At 38.0% G+C, this 20099-nt stretch overlaps 1 protein-coding gene and 1 non-coding gene across 2 annotated transcripts; one reads left to right on the forward strand and one right to left on the reverse strand.

The window, feature by feature from the left end:
- Nucleotides 1–1988: 1988 nt before the first annotated feature.
- trnal-uag (transfer RNA leucine (anticodon UAG)) lies at nucleotides 1989–2070 on the forward strand. The gene has a single exon. It is a non-coding gene; the product is annotated as a tRNA-Leu (tRNA).
- A 322-nt stretch (nucleotides 2071–2392) lies between these two features.
- sdr42e2 (short chain dehydrogenase/reductase family 42E, member 2) lies at nucleotides 2393–17088 on the reverse strand. Its single transcript, XM_074656724.1, has 11 exons — nucleotides 16605–17088; nucleotides 15487–15582; nucleotides 14616–14673; nucleotides 14179–14297; nucleotides 13232–13307; nucleotides 12053–12135; nucleotides 8529–8666; nucleotides 8008–8073; nucleotides 7388–7451; nucleotides 7210–7283; nucleotides 2393–3089 (listed from the first exon to the last, which is right to left on the reverse strand). Exons 1-11 carry the CDS (start codon nucleotides 17031–17033, stop codon nucleotides 2832–2834), a joined length of 1461 nt encoding a protein of 486 aa, XP_074512825.1. The 5' UTR covers nucleotides 17034–17088; the 3' UTR covers nucleotides 2393–2831.
- Between the last annotated feature and the right edge of the window lie 3011 nt (nucleotides 17089–20099).

A 20099-nucleotide genomic window follows, 5' to 3' on the forward strand; every position in this document is an offset into this window, starting at 1 on the left:
AGCGAGAGAGATAACATTCACTACATAGTTTGTGTGTGCAGAGATGTTTCAACGTGTCCTCCCTGCAAAACAGTCAAAACACACAACAGCAGTGAAGCCTTTTCTCTCCTGCAGGACCCAGAGGACTCACCATTCTTTGAGACCTCCGTCCCCCAGCGGACTCTGTGGTCCAGCAAACAATTAATGGGTCTCTTTGTCTCTTTTCATAATTAGGTTTTGCATAACTGAGATTTTCCCTACCGTGCTTTCAAATCCAATAAACCTCCAAACAAGGGGATTGCATACCAGCTTGGGACAGGGTCTTGGCAGGACCAAAAGCGTACAAGCAGAAGTCTTACAAAAGCATTAGCATAGCAATCAGCAGAGGTTTGTGTCAAGAGCTAGACCAGACATGTAGTAAAAATGTACAATAACAAGGAAACTAAAGCTGTTAGCTGTCAAATTAATGACATTGTCCCTCATGGCAGGCATAAACAAAGATTCAGCAGTGAAAGATTAAATAACCATCGACTGTATATAAGAAGTGGACTGCCGTTTTGAAGCCTCGAGTTCGGCATTTTGGCCGTGGCCATCTTGTTTTTTTGCAACCAGAAGTGACACAAGAGGGTGGAGCTAAGTACAACCGAATGCTGAATAAGACAGTTTTAGTAGGAACGTGCATTCCAAGCAAAAATACTATTCGAAAATAACTGGGAATTAGTCGATTATTATTCAAAAATCACTGCATAACCCAGCGCGAGCGCGCGCACCACACAAACACACACACACACCTGTACACGCGTTTTACCGGTTGTAATGTTACTAACAGGCAGCGCCTGTAACGGTTAATACAAGGGATAAATAAATATAAATTAACGGCTATTCGAAAAAATCAAAAATCATGACCCATCCCTAATTTTTAGGTGACCAAAAAGGTTATAATTAACATTCATGAACTGAAAACACACTGTGAAAGAGTTAAACAGACCTGCTTTATGGTCTATTTGACTCTAAATTGGACCATCATTTACTAAATGAACATCATGCTGTATTGAAGAAGACTTGAAACTAGCGATTGAGACCATAAACTAATGTTTACAATGTTTACTGAGGTAATAAATCAAATTGAGAAGTAGGCTCTTTTTCTCATAGACTTCTATACAATCAGACTTCTTTTAGCAACCAGAGGAGTCGCCCCCTGCAGGCTGTTAGAGAGAATGCAAGTTTAAGGCACTTCAGCATTGGCTTCACTTTTCAGACCAGGGGGTAGCCGGCTGCAAGGGCAAATGCAGCGTCAGTGTAACTTTACCTCCAATAAAAGTGCTTGTTTTTGCGGTTTCAGTTTTTCTTACCTTTTGCTAGTTGCTTGTTATACTATACCACCAGTCTCCAGAGCTTCACGGCCTTGCCACAACGTCTCTCTCCACGTCCACTCTTTAATTTGTAGGAGCTCTACATCCTCATACACTGACTCAAATGAACACGGGCAGCCATTGAATTCAAATACTTTCGTCCACATTGTCAAAATCATCTAAATATTCAACCATGGCATTGAATCTTTGGATAACACAAAACTAGGCTAGGCTTTCTGAGCTGCCAACACAAAACAACGCGAGATTTCAGAACGATACTTCTCCTTGAGAGATCTGGACCTGAAGGTAAATCTAAATCCTCCACGTGTTCCTCTTTCTCTCTGACAGTGTGCACAACCTCATAGTTTTCTCTAATAATTTACAAAGTTATATTTTATATCCAAAATGATGTATGAATACTGCTAAGCATTAGACAGTGGTGGAATGTAACCAACAATAACAGTGCTAGCCCACTTTACAGTATTAAAATACAGGTTTGGGGTACTTGGGAAGGAGCAAATTGGCCTATAAATCTATATAATAAAAAAATATATATATATGTTTAAATGTGATGCTGCATTTCTGATGTAAAAAGAGTAATAATGATACTTGCTGTAGATAATTATTTATAGTTATACTGTTGCCAGGTCTTGCAGTGGTAGCGTGGCCGAGTGGTCTAAGGCGCTGGATTTAGGCTCCAGTCATTTCGATGGCGTGGGTTCGAATCCCACCGCTGCCAGTCTTATGTTGCATTTTATCACTAAACTCCTAATAAATGCACACATTGAGTCAGCAGACACTTGAGTACGTTAGTTACGTGAACACACGACGCCTTTATGTCTCATTTTGCTGCTACAGATTACCACATACAGCTGGGAAAATCTTTGGTAGTGCAAGTGCGCACTCTTGTGGCAGCATGCAAGTGCACAAAAACACCAGTTTAATCCTCAAGTGTGGCTGTAAATTTGTTTAATAGATCTGGAATTTCAACTAAAAAAATATGCTTTTCATTTAAGTAGAAGAAAAAGGGAAGTTATAAATTAATGCACTCTTTGTAGGCATTCATTGTTAATGCTTTTATTTTTAAAAGTGTACAAAATTACTAATTAAATCACAACAAATCTTTATAATAGAACCTGGAAACATGCTTTGAATACAATCAGAATTTGAATATTTGTAATACAAAGTTATATATATTTTTTTTCCTTTAAATGAAATCATAGTAACTTCAAAGTGTAAAGAAATAAATCACATTCACACAACTCAGGTTTATACTTTTCAGCAGCCTGGTAGTTTCATCATTAGGAAATCAGACACACATCAAGAAGATTGAAGAAATTATTACATAACCTGACTTATTTTTAGGGCATATTTGATTGCATTTGCTCCTGGATTTCATTAACAAGTCACATGTGGCGAGGATAGAATACATAATCAAACATTTAATTACCTAACAAACATGAGCTTATTGTGCTGCTATCCGTTTTCTAGTGAAATTGATTAGTTCTGACAAATTATGCTGGATAGCATCAGCAGCAGCAGGCTGAAGCCCAGCAGCAAGAGGAGGAAGAGGAGGAGGAGGTGTCGGGGCAGCTGGGAGGTCCAGGAGAGGCTGAAGAGAGCCGAGCTGGAGCGAGGCCGTCTGGATTTCAGGTACTGCTCCACAGAGTCCACCAGGCTGTAGGACTTCGGACAGTAACCCAGCTCTCGACGGGCCTTGTCGATCTTGAAGGTGTGGCTCACAGCTATGCTTCTCACCTGTATTGGAAGACATTTGTGTTAAAGGGAGACACCCCAGGTCAGGGGTCAGCAACCTTTACTATCAAAAGAGCCAAAACATTTGAGCATTGTGATGAAGGTAACGCAGTTTATTGTCTAAGTGTATAGTATATAAGTCTAATGCAGTGAGGGCCCAAGTGCAAATGTACTACGGAGTGTTAGGGTCACATTGAGGGAATAATAATCTGAGATTTACAAAATAAAGTCATAATATTACGAGAAAAAAGTCGTAATATTACGAGAATAAAGTCAATATTACGAAAAAAAGTTTTGATATTACGAAAATAAAGCCATAACTTTACGAGAATAAAGTCGTAATATTACAAGAATAAAGTCATAACTTAACAAGAAAAAAGGTCGTAATATTACGAGAATAAAGTCATAACTTTATGAGAAAAAAAGAAAATAACACGTAAAATTACTACTTTATAATATTATGACTTCATTCTCATAATATTACAGTTCTATTCTCGAAATCTCCGATTTTTTTTTTCCCTCAATGTGGCCCTAATACTCCGTCTTACCATAGACCTACAACAATGATAAATAAAAATGAAAATGTAAACAAAACAGTCATTCATTTCCATTTTTAAAAATCCACAGGGAGCCACTGGAGAGTAGCTATAGAGCCACACGCTGCTGAAGAGCCGCAGGTTGCAGACTCCGAATAGGGTTAACTAATAGATATCATCATGAAACTTTCCCAGTTGATTACTTACATTAAGACATATTAAATATGTGCTAATTTACTTACATTTCCAGAACAGAAACACTGGATAAAGCCAGGTTCAACATTTGTGTTTCATTTTGTTGACATATTAAAGTCAAAGGTTTTTACAGACGATTTTTTTATATCTCCTTATATCACTCCATAAATAAGAAAATACTGTCAACACCAATTAAAAAAATCAATTTTCGCCATATTTTTTGGAATAAAAGATTATATGAATCAGGCTATGAATGATATATGAACAAACCCCTCAGTAAAAACATGCAGAATATAGATAGGGATTAAACTGGAAAGTTTGGTGTTGCTGCTGAAGTGGAGATTTCTGGCTCAGAGAAAACAACCTTTAAATATATGTATTGTAAATACATACAAATACATTTTGAAGACAATGCAGGTGAATAGGGTGAAAAAAAGCTAGTAGATATCACCACAAAACTTCCCCAGTTGATTACCTACATTAAGACAATTATTTTTTGTATTACAAGTTTTCTGAAGTCTAATGTTTAAATATGCAAATGAGGCATTATCTAATGCTAACTTTAGGTGAAATTAGGAGAAATCTACAGATGCAAATAGTAAATTGTAGTAAAATAAACACCTAAATGTGTATGCTGGATGTTTTCTTTCCACGATTCTGAAAGAAGACATGTAACGGAAGCAAAATAGCCCAAAATCTTACAATGTTTTTGCCTTTTGTGTCTCGTCTTAAATGTACAAATGTTTCATTAGGACAGAAGTCATCTGTAGAAGCTCCTAAAGCTGCTGCAGAGAAGTTCAGGCCAAGTTAAAGGTCATGCTGCCGGGCTAATGGTTCCCATTAACCTCTATTTGGCAGACTTGGTTTTACATTCTGGTAGCCTGAGAGTGATGGATGCCTCCGGTTACTGCATCTTCTTACCGCTCGGGGATAAGGTGTCTGCATGTGCAGTGATAGTGAGTACAAACAGACACCAGTGAGGCAAGAAGAGTCCCTAAAACCCATCTTTTCATTCTCCCACACGAGCCTTCGCTCATGACGTCAAACTGCTTCAATCAGCACACAAACAGCTTTTACAAAAGCTCTCCTCTGTATGACTCACGCCCGGTTGTTTGTGTTATCGATCTACCTGTATATCAGCATTGTTGGACACACAGCAACCACAAACTGCTGAGTGCTGCTCATCCTGTCTGAGCTGACAGTCACCCTGACTATATTTATCTCCCCCTGGTAGTTGGGACTTTTTTACCACCTTCAGTTTTCCCCCACTTGAGATGAATCAGCATTAAAAAGTAATTCACTATTATCGTACTGAACTCAGGACAAAGTATATAGTTTGTGATGTTGCTGATGTGGTAGTGATATAGGGTGGTACTCACGTTCAAGGTCTTTCATTCTTATTGAAGACATAAATCTTTAAAAACAGTAGTTTTGGCAAACACTACTTAAACAGGTGTAAACAGGGAACTATTTTCAGCTGCGGATTAATATAAAAGTATTAGAGGAGCTCTGGTAAGCATTTAAAGCAGCAGGAAGGTGAATGAGTGATGCAAGTTTAAGGCACTTCAGCATTGGCTTCACTTTTCAGACCCTGGAGATGCCCACTGGGCAAATCAGGCTTTGGCTACACAGACTGGTTACTGAACCTTGATGCAGCTCTCTGCTGTGTTTCAATTGTAGTTGATTTGACGTTAGAAACTGCATCTTCCTCCATGTGTTTCCAGACCTGAAATCGATGTGCGAGAGGAAAAAAACACCTCTGCGTGTCACGCGATGGCTTAACCTGGGAGTTGGAAGGATCATTTGATCTCAGCCAAGATGCTGTCCAACTCCACTCACCATAGCTACAGCCACTGTACTGAGGTCACTTCCTGCAGACTTCATTTTGAACTTCCTGTTCTGGCCCACAGCAGTTTATGTTTTATTCACGGGGCAATCATCGATCCCCGGGTCGGCAGCTGTGTGACAGAGTGAGCTCCAGGTGCAGGCCCACAGGCTCAGCTTTGGTTTCTGTCTCATCACACATTCATGAGGACCTTCCAGGCCGCCATGGAGGCTCCTTAAGATGCATCGTAGAGGTTCCCCCAAGGCAGGATTACTGCTCATTATGATACATTATAATTCTTGCTATTTTGTAATAGTGCTACAGACCAACAGATAGTGTTTCCAGTGACTATGAGAACTTTGGGATTTGTTATTTGTAAATATTTTGAATTCATTAAAGGCTCACTTTGGTTTTCCATAATTTATGCACAAGAGATAGCATCAGACGAGGGAGGGGGGTAAGAAAATACCCGCCCTAATGACGTCTGTCTTCACGGTTGTGGGTGAGACTTAAACAAGAATCTACTAATGAGAGGGCAGGTAACCTATCTCCAACACGAAACGAGACGCTTCTATTCTAACTATAGAGCAAGGAATCCCTGTCTGTGGGTATTTAAGTAAGGGAGTGCTTTGTCGAATTTGGTGCAATTTGGACACGCGACTTGGGTGTGTGATGCAACTATGTCATGGCAGGTGTATTGCTCAGGACCCAAGGAAGCGCAGTGTCGAGTGTGAAGTTGTTTGTATGAGCGGTTCTTGAGAAACACCACAGGTCAAGCATTCGGCCCGTTCTGATCAACCCAGTCTCCCTCCCAGCTCGGGGACCCAAGGACCTGCATTGTCGAAATTGGTGTTTGGACACGCGATACGTTCCGTATTAATAAACTTTGAATACACAAGCGATATCGCTCTGTGTAGCAGCAAGGGCGGGGCTTCAGGGCTCTGCAGACTCAAGTTGTCCCTTCACAGAGGGGCCTTTACAGGCCGCGGCTCATTGACTATAGTTCACTTTTGCTGCTGGATGCTGGATATACTAACAAAGAACATACTGTATATTGCCAAGAAGTGAAAGTCAATCGATCTTTCCATTGAAAGTGACTACTGGACACCAGTAAAACGTCTGCCTTACAACTGCCGTTCGAGAGTAAAACAAAATAAGTTCTCTTCTATTGTCATATTCTGGCCTGTGTTGAACGATAACATATTATAAATATAATAAGCGTTTTCAGTCCAAAATGGCGGCAGCGGCTGTTGTCAAAAAACTGGAGTTTCGTCTCTTTGCTTCTATACTCTTTGATACTAACGTTACAACCAAACTCTTCTTCACTTCTCTGGAGTCAACTCCACTAGTACTTTCAGTTAGGGAGGTACGAATGCATGCGTGTGTTCACACACAGCTACACAGAGTTGTGTCTTTCAACACTATAAACATTATCCAGAATGCACCTCACACCTAGTTCATTCAAATCAGACGGCTAAAAGAGCTTATTGAGGAAGCTGAGTGAAGTCTGAGAGAAAAAAATTAAAGATTTAAAAGAGCCAGAAGAGGCAGAAAGAAGAATAATTACCTCACTTCTGGTAAAGAGGAGAGGCACTCCCATCACAGGTCTCAGAACGACATGCACATATTCCACCAGGATGGCTGAAAATAGGAGAAAATATACAACAGACAGTTAGTGTAACAACTTGCCAATATAAGGGATATCTAAAAGGTGTACAAACTTTAGAGAAAGAGAGATGAGCTACCTGCTGAATAGACGAGTGAAACAGGCAAGTTTATCAACGGTCTGCTGTAGCCCAGCTTTTCAAACTGCAATGGTAACATGAAAAAAAGAGAGGTAACTCTTAAACTGTAAATATCCTTGAAAGTTTAAAGGATAAGGCAGGATTTATTCTTATTTTTCTTGGTGTCAACAAATCCAGTGAAAACTAACAACTTTCTAATTTCCCTACCCAGTTTGTAGCACTCAGCCTCAAGCCAATTCATTCTCATACGTGGATATAAATCTTTAAAAACGGGTCATAAATATATAATTTCATTTTTTTTAAAAAGGCTCAGTAATTTCCTAAAACAGCTGGGTAATGTAGTTTTTAGCAAGCGTTACACAAACAGAGGTCAATAGTGCATTTGCTGGGGACTATTTTCAGCTGTGGATTAATACACATTTGGAGCCTGTGAGTGTTTACAGCAGCAGGACGGTGTGGGATGTGATGCGGGATTTAATGAAAATAAACTACATGTTCGTTATATACAGACAATACTCGTTAGTAGGATCAATTAATTGTTGGTTGTGGTGTTGTCATGAGATTTGTTGACAATTACAAAAATATAGAATATCACCCACCTTCCTTATCATTTAACTCACCAAAGGTGTCAACCACTCAAACAGGTTGACTGAAACTCCATCATTGATGAAATAGGCCTGACCACTCTGCAAAAGAACAGAAAACAATGGAGACACTGTACATTATCTTTATTTAACCTATTCATTCAACAACAAAACGAACAGGCTCCTTCATGTGGCTCAAAGGTGTACTGCAGATATAAATGTTGAATACAAGACTATGGAAGAAATTCTGCAAATTGATTTGGCAACGCTCATAAAATCTCCTGTCACCCGGCTGTGGATCCCGACCCAGTGTTTGGGAATGACTGATTTAAACTATACAAGTAATAATACTAGCTAGCACTAACATAGTGTACACACACTTGACTGTGTCCTATATTTTGTCTTAGTTAGTGATGTGAAGAACTGAAAATTTGACTATAGCACGACTAGATGGACTAATCATATAATAATATAATATTCAAGTCATAAATCAGTTACAGACACCAAAAAAGTAAAGTTTGGAGGTTTGTTGCATGTTTTCAGTTTGTCTGACTCACAGCGACACAGCTCTTCTGCAGTTCGAGAGCCTCGGCTGCCAGCGTGTGGGCCAGCACCAGGTTATCTACATGCACCCAGTTCATCCTGGCCCGGGGGTCACCGAACCTGAAACTGAACAACCTGCGCTCCACATTCATCTGAGAGAGAGAGAGAGAGAGAGAGAGAGAGAGAGAGAGAGAGAGATATGAGGGACATTGTTTTGTGGTTAATGTTATACCACTTCCTTTTACAAAACGAATGCCTGGTTCATTGTGTCAGATTAGGCATTATGAAAGTTATAAATTCATGTCGTGATTTTTCCGAGAGACTTGACAGACTACACGTCGGCTCCTGACCAATCATCGCTGGTTGTCTTTCACGACGTGCGTGATGTCATCAGGAAGGAAGCTCAACGCTAGCTGAAGCTAAGCTCATCATATGAAACTAGAAAAAACCTAAGGAACATTTTTCAAACTTTTTTTTTCAGACTTTTTTTCCAGACTTTTTTTTCGACTTTTTTTTTCAGACTTTTTTTTTCCTGACATTTTTTCAGACTTTTTTTTTCCAACATTCTTTAGATTTTTTTTCCAACATTTTCCAAACTTTATTTTTCAGACTTTTTTTTTTTTTTTTTACCTTTTTCAGACATTGCTTAGACTTTATTTTCCAACATTTTTCAGACTTTTTTTTCCAAAATCTTTCAAACTTTTTTTTTAAACATTTCTTTCAGTATTTTTGTGACTTTTTTTCCAACATTTTTCAAATTTTCTTTCAGACATTTTCGATACTTTTTTTCCCAACTTTTTTCAGACTTTATTTTCCAACATTTTTCAGACTTTATTTTCCAAAATCTTTCAAACTTTTTTTTAGACATTTTTTTCAGTATTTTTCTGACTTTTTTTCCAACATTTTTCAAGCTTTTTTTCAGACATTTTTTTTTTTTTCCCCAACTTTTTCAGACTTTTAAACATTTTTTTAGACATTGTTTAGACTTTATTTTCCAACATTTTTTCAACTTCTTTTTCCCAACATTTTTCAGACTTTTTTTTTTTTTTCAAACATTGTTTAGACTTTATTTTCCAACATTTTTCCAACTTTTTTTCCAGACTTTTGTTTCCCAACATTTATTCAGACTTTTTTTTTTTTTTTCAAACATTGTTTAGACTTTATTTTCCAACTTTTTTCCACATTTTTCCAACTTTTTTTTAGACTTCTTTTTCCAACATTTTTCCAACTTTTTTCAGACTTTTTACATTTTTTTTAGACATTGTTTAGACTTTATTTTCCAACTTTTTTCCAACTTTTTTTTCAAACATTTTTTAGACATTTTTTTCAGACATTTTTCAGACTTTTTTTCAGACTTTTTTTTTCGGACATTTTTTCAGTCTTTTTTTTCCAACATTTTTCAGACTTTTTTTCAGACATTTTTTTTTTTTTCCAACTTTTTCAGACTTTTTACATTTTTTTTAGACATTGTTTAGACTTTATTTTCCAAAATTTTTTCAACTTTTTTTTCCCAACATTTTTCAGACTTTTTTTTTTTTCAAACATTGTTTAGACTTTATTTTCCAACATTTTTCCAACTTTTTTTCCAGACTTTTGTTTCCCAACATTTATTCAGACTTTTTTTTTTTTTTTCAAACATTGTTTAGACTTTATTTTCCAACTTTTTTCCACATTTTTCCAACTTTTTTTTAGACTTCTTTTTCCAACATTTTTCCAACTTTTTTCAGACTTTTTACATTTTTTTTAGACATTGTTTAGACTTTATTTTCCAACTTTTTTCCAACTTTTTTTTCAAACATTTTTTAGACATTTTTTTCAGACATTTTTCAGACTTTTTTTCAGACTTTTTTTTTCGGACATTTTTTCAGTCTTTTTTTTCCAACATTTTTCAGACTTTTTTTCAGACATTTTTTTTTTTTTCCAACTTTTTCAGACTTTTTAAATTTTTTTTAGACATTGTTTAGACTTTATTTTCCAAAAATTTTTCAACTTTTTTTTCCCAACATTTTTCAGACTTTTTTTTTTTTCAAACATTGTTTAGACTTTATTTTCCAACATTTTTCCAACTTTTTTTCCAGACTTTTGTTTCCCAACATTTATTCAGACTTTTTTTTTTTTTTCAAACATTGTTTAGACTTTATTTTCCAACTTTTTTCCACATTTTTCCAACTTTTTTTTAGACTTCTTTTTCCAACATTTTTCCAACTTTTTTCAGACTTTTTAAAAAATGTTTAGACATTGTTTAGACTTTATTTTCCAACTTTTTTCAAACTTTTTTTTTCAAAATCTTTCAAACTTTTTTTTTAGACTTTTTTTTCAGTATTCCTCCGACTTTTTTTCCAACATTTTTCAAACTTGTTTTCAGACTTTTTAAATTTTTTTTAGACATTGTTTAGACTTTATTTTCCAACATTCTTCCAACTGTATTTTCATTTTTATATGGAAGTTTGTAGTAACCGAAAGTGTTGCAACCAGGGCTGTCAATCGATTCAAATATTTAATCGCAATTAATCGCAAATTAATCACATTTTTTATCTGTTCAAATGTACCTTAAAGGGAGATTTTGTCAAGTATTTAATACTCTTATCAACATGGGAGTGGACAAATGTGCTGCTTTATGCAAATGTGTATATTAGGGCTGTCAAAGTTAATGAGATAATAACTCGTTAACGCAAATTCGTCAACATGGCATCATATGAAACTAATAAACCTGATGAATCCATCGGTACCAACCATGTCATACTAGCTGGCCATGAAGGAGGTTAAATAACGCTCCAAACTTACACTAAATTTTGGCGAGGAAAAACTGGCATTGCCATTTTCAAAGGGGTCCCTTGACCTCTGACCTCAAGATATGTAAATGTAAATGGGTTCCATGGGTACCCACGAGTCTCCCCTTTACAGACATGCCCACTTTATGATATTCACATGCAGTTTGGGGCAAGCCATAGTCAAGTCAGCACACTGACACACTGACAGCTGTTGTTGCCTGTTGGGCTGCAGTTTGCCATGTTATGATTTGAGCATATTTTTTTATGCTAAATGCAGTACCTGTGAGGGTTTCTGGACAATATTTGTAATTGTTTTGTGTTGTTAATTGATTTCCAATAATAAATATATACATACATTTGCATAAAGCAACATATTTGCCATTAAATACTTGACAAATCTCCCTTTAAGGTATATTTTGAACAGATAAAAAATGTGCGATTAATTTGCGATTAAATATTTTAATCGATTGATGTTGAAAACAATTGTGTTTTTTTTATCAATCGAATCAGCCCTAATAAAAAGTCCACCGCCTTGGCCACTTGGCCGACAGTAATCCCAGAACATAACCAACCACATGGAGCCCTTCAGCAGACTGTACTGGATGCCTGGAGAGCTCGATCACTAATGTAAACTCTTCGGGCAGAAACACTTTCTGCCAGGGAGACTTCACATACTGCAAGATGTATATTTTTTTCCAGTGCCAACACAAAAAGAAATGAATTTTTATCATATGGCGATATGTTTTATGTATGTGTGAGTCTCTCACCATCACTCTGTGGAGGTGTCTCCTCTCCTCCGGTCCGTAGATGCCACAGGGACGCAGGACGCAGGTCCGAAGCAGACCTCCACCTTCACAAGAGAGGATTCAAACCTTCACTGAATATATGCATGGATGTGTTTTATTTTAAACATGATGGTACGTAATTAGGAGTGCACTCATATTTTTAGCAAAAAAAGGCATCCTCACTGATGCTGTTATTTCTCCTTTTCCATTGTGTATCATATACATATGCAGTACATGTATATATACTGTATATATATATATTTATATGTGTGTGTGTGTATATATCTTTTATTTAACCAGGTAAAAGTCCCATTGAGATTAAAATCTCTTTAACAAGAGTGACCTTTGTTGTATGTCATTTGGAGCAGAGCCAGTGCGTAGAGTGTGTGTACGTGGGAAGTGAGTGGTGAAGCAAGAGAGAGAGAGTGGTGGTGACTGGATCGAGTAATGTTATCGACTCCGGCCCAAGCTGTTCTCTGTAGAAAGATGGCGGTGCAACATGGTGGACTTCCTGAAAAGGACCCGCTACCTATGTAGATATAAACGGCTCATTTTAAGGTAACGAAAACACAATGATTCTTATTTTCAGGTGATTACACACTTAACAAAACATATTTATTAAAATTGTATTCCATTTCTGTCAATAGATCCCCCGAAATGCTACACACTGGTCCTTTAACAGACATTTATTTAAATGAAAATCTAACGTAAGCCACATCCTCCTGTAGCAGATACATGACCTTTAACCTGCAGTATACAATGAGGCAGCTCGTAGCTCTAAGCTTAATTGAATTTATAAGGTGATGGCCACTGATGGGGTGTCGGGTTACTCTGAAGGAGGAAATGGGACGCTTCACATCTGTTAATGTAAAGAACGTAGAGGAACTCGAAACTCATTAAAATGTATTAGGAAATAGTAAAATAGTCACGTGACTGCTGCACTACAGACCGGCACTGTCCTGTCCAACTCTAAATTAAAACAGGTGTCACTGCTGTTGTATTGGATGACTGAGTTTCCATGGCAACCATTCAGTGCTTCAGTGTATCTCTTTCACACAAACATTTTTACACACAAACCAGAATCTTCGGTTGCAATCTCCTCTGATTGCACTCTTTTCATGAAATACTGTGATTAAGCTGCCCACACTGATCGTTTCACACCTTTCAGGGAGCATCCGTTGGCAGAGAGGACCATCCGCTCTGCAATCGCTTTAGTTCTGCTGTAGTGGTCGATGTGCTGCAACAGAAAGAAACATGTTAAAAATGTATTATTGTTGTTGGCAAATGTATAGGACCTTTACACTTTTTGGTCTTTTGTTGGGTTCTAAGTTTTGGTGATACATCGATGGATGGGACAAAATGTATGGGTAACATATCAGTTGATATGGAAGAAGTAGGCTACTCAGATCTTTTACTTACAAAAGTAAAAGTCCTTAAAGTGGGGGGTGTGACCGTCGTCTACTGTAGGTAATACACTGACTATGGATAAGTAGCTCCTACAACCCCACTTCAAAACATCCAAACTATCCCTTTAAGGAAAAGTATTAGCATAAAGATGTACTCAAAGTATCAAAAGCAAAAATGCTCATTATGCAGAAAAACCCATTTCAGAATAATGTACATTATATTATTGGATTATAGGCTACATGATGCATTATATGTATATCACTTTAATGTTGCAGCTGGCAAAGGTGGGACTGATTTCAACTGATTATTTGGTAGATTACAGTCTACTATAATAAAACATCATCATGTATTAGTTTATATTTATTTATATACATTATATACAGTATATTATATACATATATATATATATATATATATTATATGCATTTATTTATTACATGTAGTGGAGTAACAAGTACAATATTTCCAACTGACAAAAGTAAAAAGTTAAGTAAAAAAAATATATATAATAAAGTCAATAGTATAATATAAATGCATAAAGTAACATAAAAGTAGCATGAAATGGAAACACTCAAGTGAAGTACAAGTAAGTCAAAATTGCACTTGTGTAAAGGACTTGAGTAAATGTACTTAGTTACATTCCACCATTGCAATAAATATACAGTATATTTTTATTTTTATTTATTCTTTTTTTTACTCACTACGTCGTGGGGCACATACGGCACTGAGGCCTCATCTCCCTCCTCGATTGGTTTCCCAGCAAACACCACATTGATGGTACTGGTGTACACCAGCCTGGGGATGCTCCTCTCCTTACACACTGAACGAGAGCAGATCACACACATCATTACATCAGAGATTACCAGGATGTTTTATGAGGGGGTGAAAATAAGCTTTTTTTCTGGCTTCAAAATATCAAATTAAGCTTTGCTACAGTAATTGTATTTATTATTTATCATTTAATTAAAAAAACACAATAGACCAATTAATGTTCACATCACAATTAAGAATGTAAAGTGCCCTTTTACCATTATTTATATGCATCTACAGATTTCAAATCATAGTCAGAAATCAAGAAATGTATTCCTCACAGTGTATGTGGAACTATGACAAATAAAATATTTGCATGGATCCTTACCATTTATAACATTATTGGTTCCTCCAACATTGACTGACTCCACCTGCTCTTTCCTCAGCTGGCAGACAGAAAGAATAACAATGAAGATAATACAACCCTTTTTTTCCACCTCCTGTGTCTTTATTTTCTCTGCTGTAAGCAGCTTACATCTAAAAAGTAAAAAAAGAAAATGCCAGAATTTGAAAATACAGTTCACATCCTGCAGCTTTACCCTCTCTGTGCTAAGCCCCTCCCACCAGACGAGCACAGACACATGCACACACTTCATAAAGGTAACCTGTACGAGTATTAGAAATTCATTTCAAACAATATCTCGAACATCATTGTGATCTTGTGAGTCGTTATACAGTATAGCGGCAATTCTATGATAATTACCGTCCTGTTTTCTTTGAAAACGTGTGGGTCTGTAAAGCCCTTTGAGATGACACACTGTGATTCGAGGCCCTAGCGAGCTACAATATCGGCGGATATTGTCCGTCTTCCTTTTTTAAGTTGCTTTGCAGTAAAGGCAATTGTTGCCAATGCTAGAATAGCAACTTTTCCTGCAGGATATTCCACCGTTGATTCAGGCTTTCATCGAAGAGACGTGCACGCACATCTGCATTTGTAGAGCAGCCAATAGGAACGCCCTCTCTCTGAAATGACCTGTGATTGGTCCAAGTCTCACGTCACGAGCTAGATTTTTTAAAGCCTGAAAACAGAGCCATGAGGAGGTGCACAAGTCTGGTTTTCTCTCAGAGCAATTAAAATTACAATATGCTGAAAGGTTATTATTATTATGGATTTTATGACGAATGATGCCAAAAATATATTGCCTACCCCAGCTTTAAGTGGTCAAAAGATGCTAAAGAGAAGAGATGAGGTAAGTCACCTGTTCTGGTCCAGACATGCCGTAAGACGCTGTGTGGAATATACAGTCGATCCCTTCACACACCTTATAGAGGGAAGAATAGTCCCGGATGTCACTCTGTAAGAAAGCAATTAATCAATATGTTATCTTTATATGTTATCATCACTTGCACATACTGTGTAAATGATGCCTCTCATTCACCCATTCACACACTCACACCAATGGCAGCATGCTACCATGCAACATGTTGGCAATTTGGTGTCTTGCCCAAGGACACTTCAACATGTGGACTGCCAACCCTGCAATCAGTGGACAACTCACTGGGAGCTTTGCAGGTTCAGCGACAGAGTATTAGGTGTGAGTCAATATCTCTCCCATGAAAGGACAGTTGTAATTAAGGTAAGTGTGCTACGAGGCCTGCAGGTGAAACCTGAATCATGTCTCCATCTTCTCTGAACCAGTCAGCAGCTGGTGCTCTGAGGCAGATCACTCACCTGTGTCTATTTCCAGCCAGACTAACCACAGAGGCACTCTGACGCTGGCTGAAGCAAGGAAATACTAGAGCTGATTTTCAACACGGAGCAGTGTGAAGTTATTAGAAAAACTGATTCTGTGTGTTTCATGTAATGTAACCCAAACCAAAGCTAGAAGTAAAACATCTGCAAGCAGGAATGTTATTTACTGCAAGATGCCAGACACACATTGAATGAGTTTATAGTTGGTTTAGTTTATTTGCACAAGTCAAAACTTTGACTGCAGGAACTTTCCTCCAGCACTAGAAACCTTTTGAGGAACTCTTTGAGTTTCGACCGCAGGGACCAGGGTCTAAATTAAGTTCAGGGGACATTTTACGGAGACTTTTTAACCCCCCCAAAAAATTAATTTGTATCAAATATACTGTATATGTTGTGACAAAACTTGATTATAAACCATATTTTGGTAAAGGAGGTTGCACTTCATAAAAAATGTGATAGGGTAGCACATCCCAGATTTCAAAAGCAAGGAGGACAAAATAAGAGCATTTCACTTGTTTAACTGGCTCACATCACAACAGACATACATATGTCATTTAAATGGGTAAAATGCAGGGAAAATTGGATTTCAAGCTAATACACAGGTCTCTCTACACTGTGCCATACCTGATGGAAGATCGCTCCGTCAGGGATATCACAGGGCGGCTTGTTCATGTCCAAAAGGACCACCGACATCCCCTGACTGGCCAGTTCTCTCCCCAGCCTGAACCCAAAGTATCCCCCTCCTCCTGTCACCAACACCTTCCCTGTGGAGACGCCTCGGGCCAGTGCTGCCTCCTCTCCCAGTCTGGAGACCGCACACTCCGGATTGCTGCAGCTGGCCGCCATGGCTCCATTTACCCTATGGCGAAGGGCCACGGCCGGGCTGGAGGCGATAGCCGGGGATGGGTGGTTGACCCACGGCTGGTGGGGGAGGTTGAGCATGTGGTGTCCAACGGCCTGCAGGCGACACAGGGGGACATTGTGGCAGGGGAGGTGCTTCATCTGGCAGAGAGAGCCTCCACTCTCACTCATGTTGGGACCGCACAGCTCCATAAATGTCCTGATGGGCGGAGGAGGGGAATTATTGATTAATCATTGTTTTAGTATAATTAAAGTTTGACCTGTAAAGAGTAATCTTACACTGCCTGACAATACCATACTGACACAGTGTAAACTGTTTACACTGAGTAAAGTCTTTTGCATCATTTTATACACATTTCCCTAAAGTTTAGCAAGACATATTTGATATGGGGCAGCAGCATCTCGGCTGCGGACAGGAAGAGACTGGACGGAGTGATCAGGAAGGCCAGCTCTGTCCTGGGATGCCCCCTCGACACAGTGGAGGTGGTGGGAGAGAGGAGGATGATGGCTAAGCTGTCATCCATGATGAGGAACGACTCACACCCCATGCAGGACACCATCTCAGCACTGGAGAGCTCCTTCAGTGACAGGCTGCTCCACCCAAAGTGTGTGAAGGAGCGCTATCACAGGTCCTTCCTTCTTGCAGCTGTCAGACTCCACAACCAGCACTGCTCCCAGTAGACCACTTACACTTACACACCAAATACTGACAATAACTGTACTATACTGTATACTGACTGTGCAATATCAATACTACTCAGGTGTAATTCATACTGTGCAATATTTTCAGGTGGAATTTCATTTAATTCTCACTGTGCAGTATCATTTTTCCACTTGTGCATTTTTTTAATAGTTTGTTTATAGTCAATACTGTATATACTTCTCCTATTATTATACTTCCTTCTATTTAAATGGTTCATATTTTGTTACACTTTGTTTAGCTCTTTTTTTTACTGTGTTAGCTGATGCTTCTTGTTTTTTCCACTATCTCCCTTTGCTGCTGTACACTGCAAATTTCCCCACTGCGGGACTAATAAAGGAATATGTTATCTTATCTTTAGGTCACTGTATAACTTCTGAATTACTTGTCATATTAATCTAAACCTCTTCTGTATTTTTCTCCAAAACGAATCAACTAATGTGACATTAAGCATTCAAAGTGATGAATAAACGGTACGAGGATCATATTGCCATCATGTGGACACTTTAAACTTTAAAATTAATACTCACATTGATAAACTTACCTTAATATTACTTTCGACCTCTCACATCCATACCTGTGCCGGTTGGCTCCTGAAACTATCCAGTCTACAGCTTCCTTTTCCTCTCGTGGTGCCTCCTGATGTGTCACATCCCTCGCCGGTCGGTCACCTGCAACTTTACCTGATGCCTCTCCTCCTACCGTAATGTCAGGATGCAGCGCACAGCCCCGTGGCAGTGAGGATCACGTTTCCAGGAGCATCAGGTGGACAAGCAGCAAACTCTCCTAACCCCTTTTTGAGTGCCTGGAATATAAACCCCTGGTTATTGGCAGTAATCAACTTTTAGTTGTTACATAGTTCATTCAGTGTAATAAATTAATGCTGAATACAGCAGTCTATTCCGATATGAAACCAGCAGGCTACTCTATCAAAAAGCAAGCACAACTACAAGCCAAGTATACCTTTCTGTAGGCCTATAAGGCAAGAATACTTAATTATACTTTTCTTAAGTATATCTCGATCAAAAGATTAAGTACAGGTAGGCCGATAAGCCAAGTATACTTAGACTTTTCTGTATATCTGTCAGTATAAGCCAAGTATACTTAGACTTTTCTGTATACTTGTCAGCATAAGCCAAGTATACTTAGACTTTTCTGCATACTTGTCAGTATACTGGAAGCCAAGTATACTTAGACTTGTCTGTATATTTGTCAGTATAAACAAAGTATACTTAGACTTTTCTGTATACTTGTCAGTATGAGACCAGTATACAAACAATAACCAAATACAATCATTCACTGACACCACTACCATCAGAACAACTTAGTATTTAAGTACAATTTCCTTTTGTGAATGAACACATGCAATCTGTTATGGAAGAAAACACAAGATCATTAATCAAAGCTCAGGCATCAAATTATATAAGTGATGTATCTCTGACATGACGATAGGCCAGGTAAACAGCAGCAGTCACTTCCTCAGCAGTGTTTTTGGAAAGCACAGAAATAGACGCTTCATATTTTATTAAGCAGACAACAGACAGACTGCCAAACCTGAGCTGACAGTTAAATGCACTACACGTAATTAAAGAGGGGGAGAAAAAAAATAAATCGTAAACAGCTACCAAATGACTGGAGCTCTTTGGAGATAAACTTCAATAAAAAAAAGGGCTGACTTGTAGTGCACGTTTTTGATGTATTAAGAAGTGTGTGCTCAATTGTAAATAATAATAATAATCCAAGATTTTGAGCTGGTGCTCTTAATTTATGGAGCCGTGCAAGTCACTGCATTTTCCACAACACTGTCCTGCAAATAGTTCAGAATAAAAGACTTGTGTTAACAAATGAAGGAATTCTGTCCAAAGAAAAACACTAAAGGGCTTTTATTTTGAAACGGAAACAGAAAGTGTTGAGTTAAAAATATTTTTTTTTACTTTTAATCATGTCTATAACATACAGATATAAACATTAAACTGTACTAATGTCGCTGGTATGATGTCAACATACTGTCAAAAGATCATTTTCAGTGTCATATTTCATATTGAGCACCTTTAAATCAATTTGAGCTTGCTTTAATATTTTTTAGAGCAGGGTTCACAAGATAAATCTCAGGGGTCATTAAAAGACAAACAAACAGAATAGGAATTTCTTGATATAAATTAATTGATAATCTCCTTATTATGCCAATAAATACATAAAGATAAATCAGCCTTAATCTTCTTTTCTTGTGATGTTAAGTTTGCCATTTGTTTTGGCTTCACTATAAAACTATAAAAACACTTATCCGATCAGTTCTAACCCACTACCTCCTTTCTTCTGCTGCTCATTTGTTATTTCAGCACTCGGAGTGATAAAAGGCTTGAGTTACTCTCTCATTAAATGCTGCCAGGCACACCCGTGAATCACAGTCAACAGGGAGCCGTCACCTTGTCTGACCTGCTGCAGCGGCGAGGGAAAGGAGAGCTGTGGTAACAGGGCAGACCTCCCTTGTTTACAACCTTGCAAAGCCCTCCCTCCGAGGTGAACATCGCTGTGAAGACTGGAAAATAGGACGGGCA

The sequence above is a fragment of the Sebastes fasciatus genome, chromosome 13, assembly GCF_043250625.1.
Source record: "Sebastes fasciatus isolate fSebFas1 chromosome 13, fSebFas1.pri, whole genome shotgun sequence".
Taxonomy (NCBI): Eukaryota; Metazoa; Chordata; class Actinopteri; order Perciformes; family Sebastidae; genus Sebastes; species Sebastes fasciatus.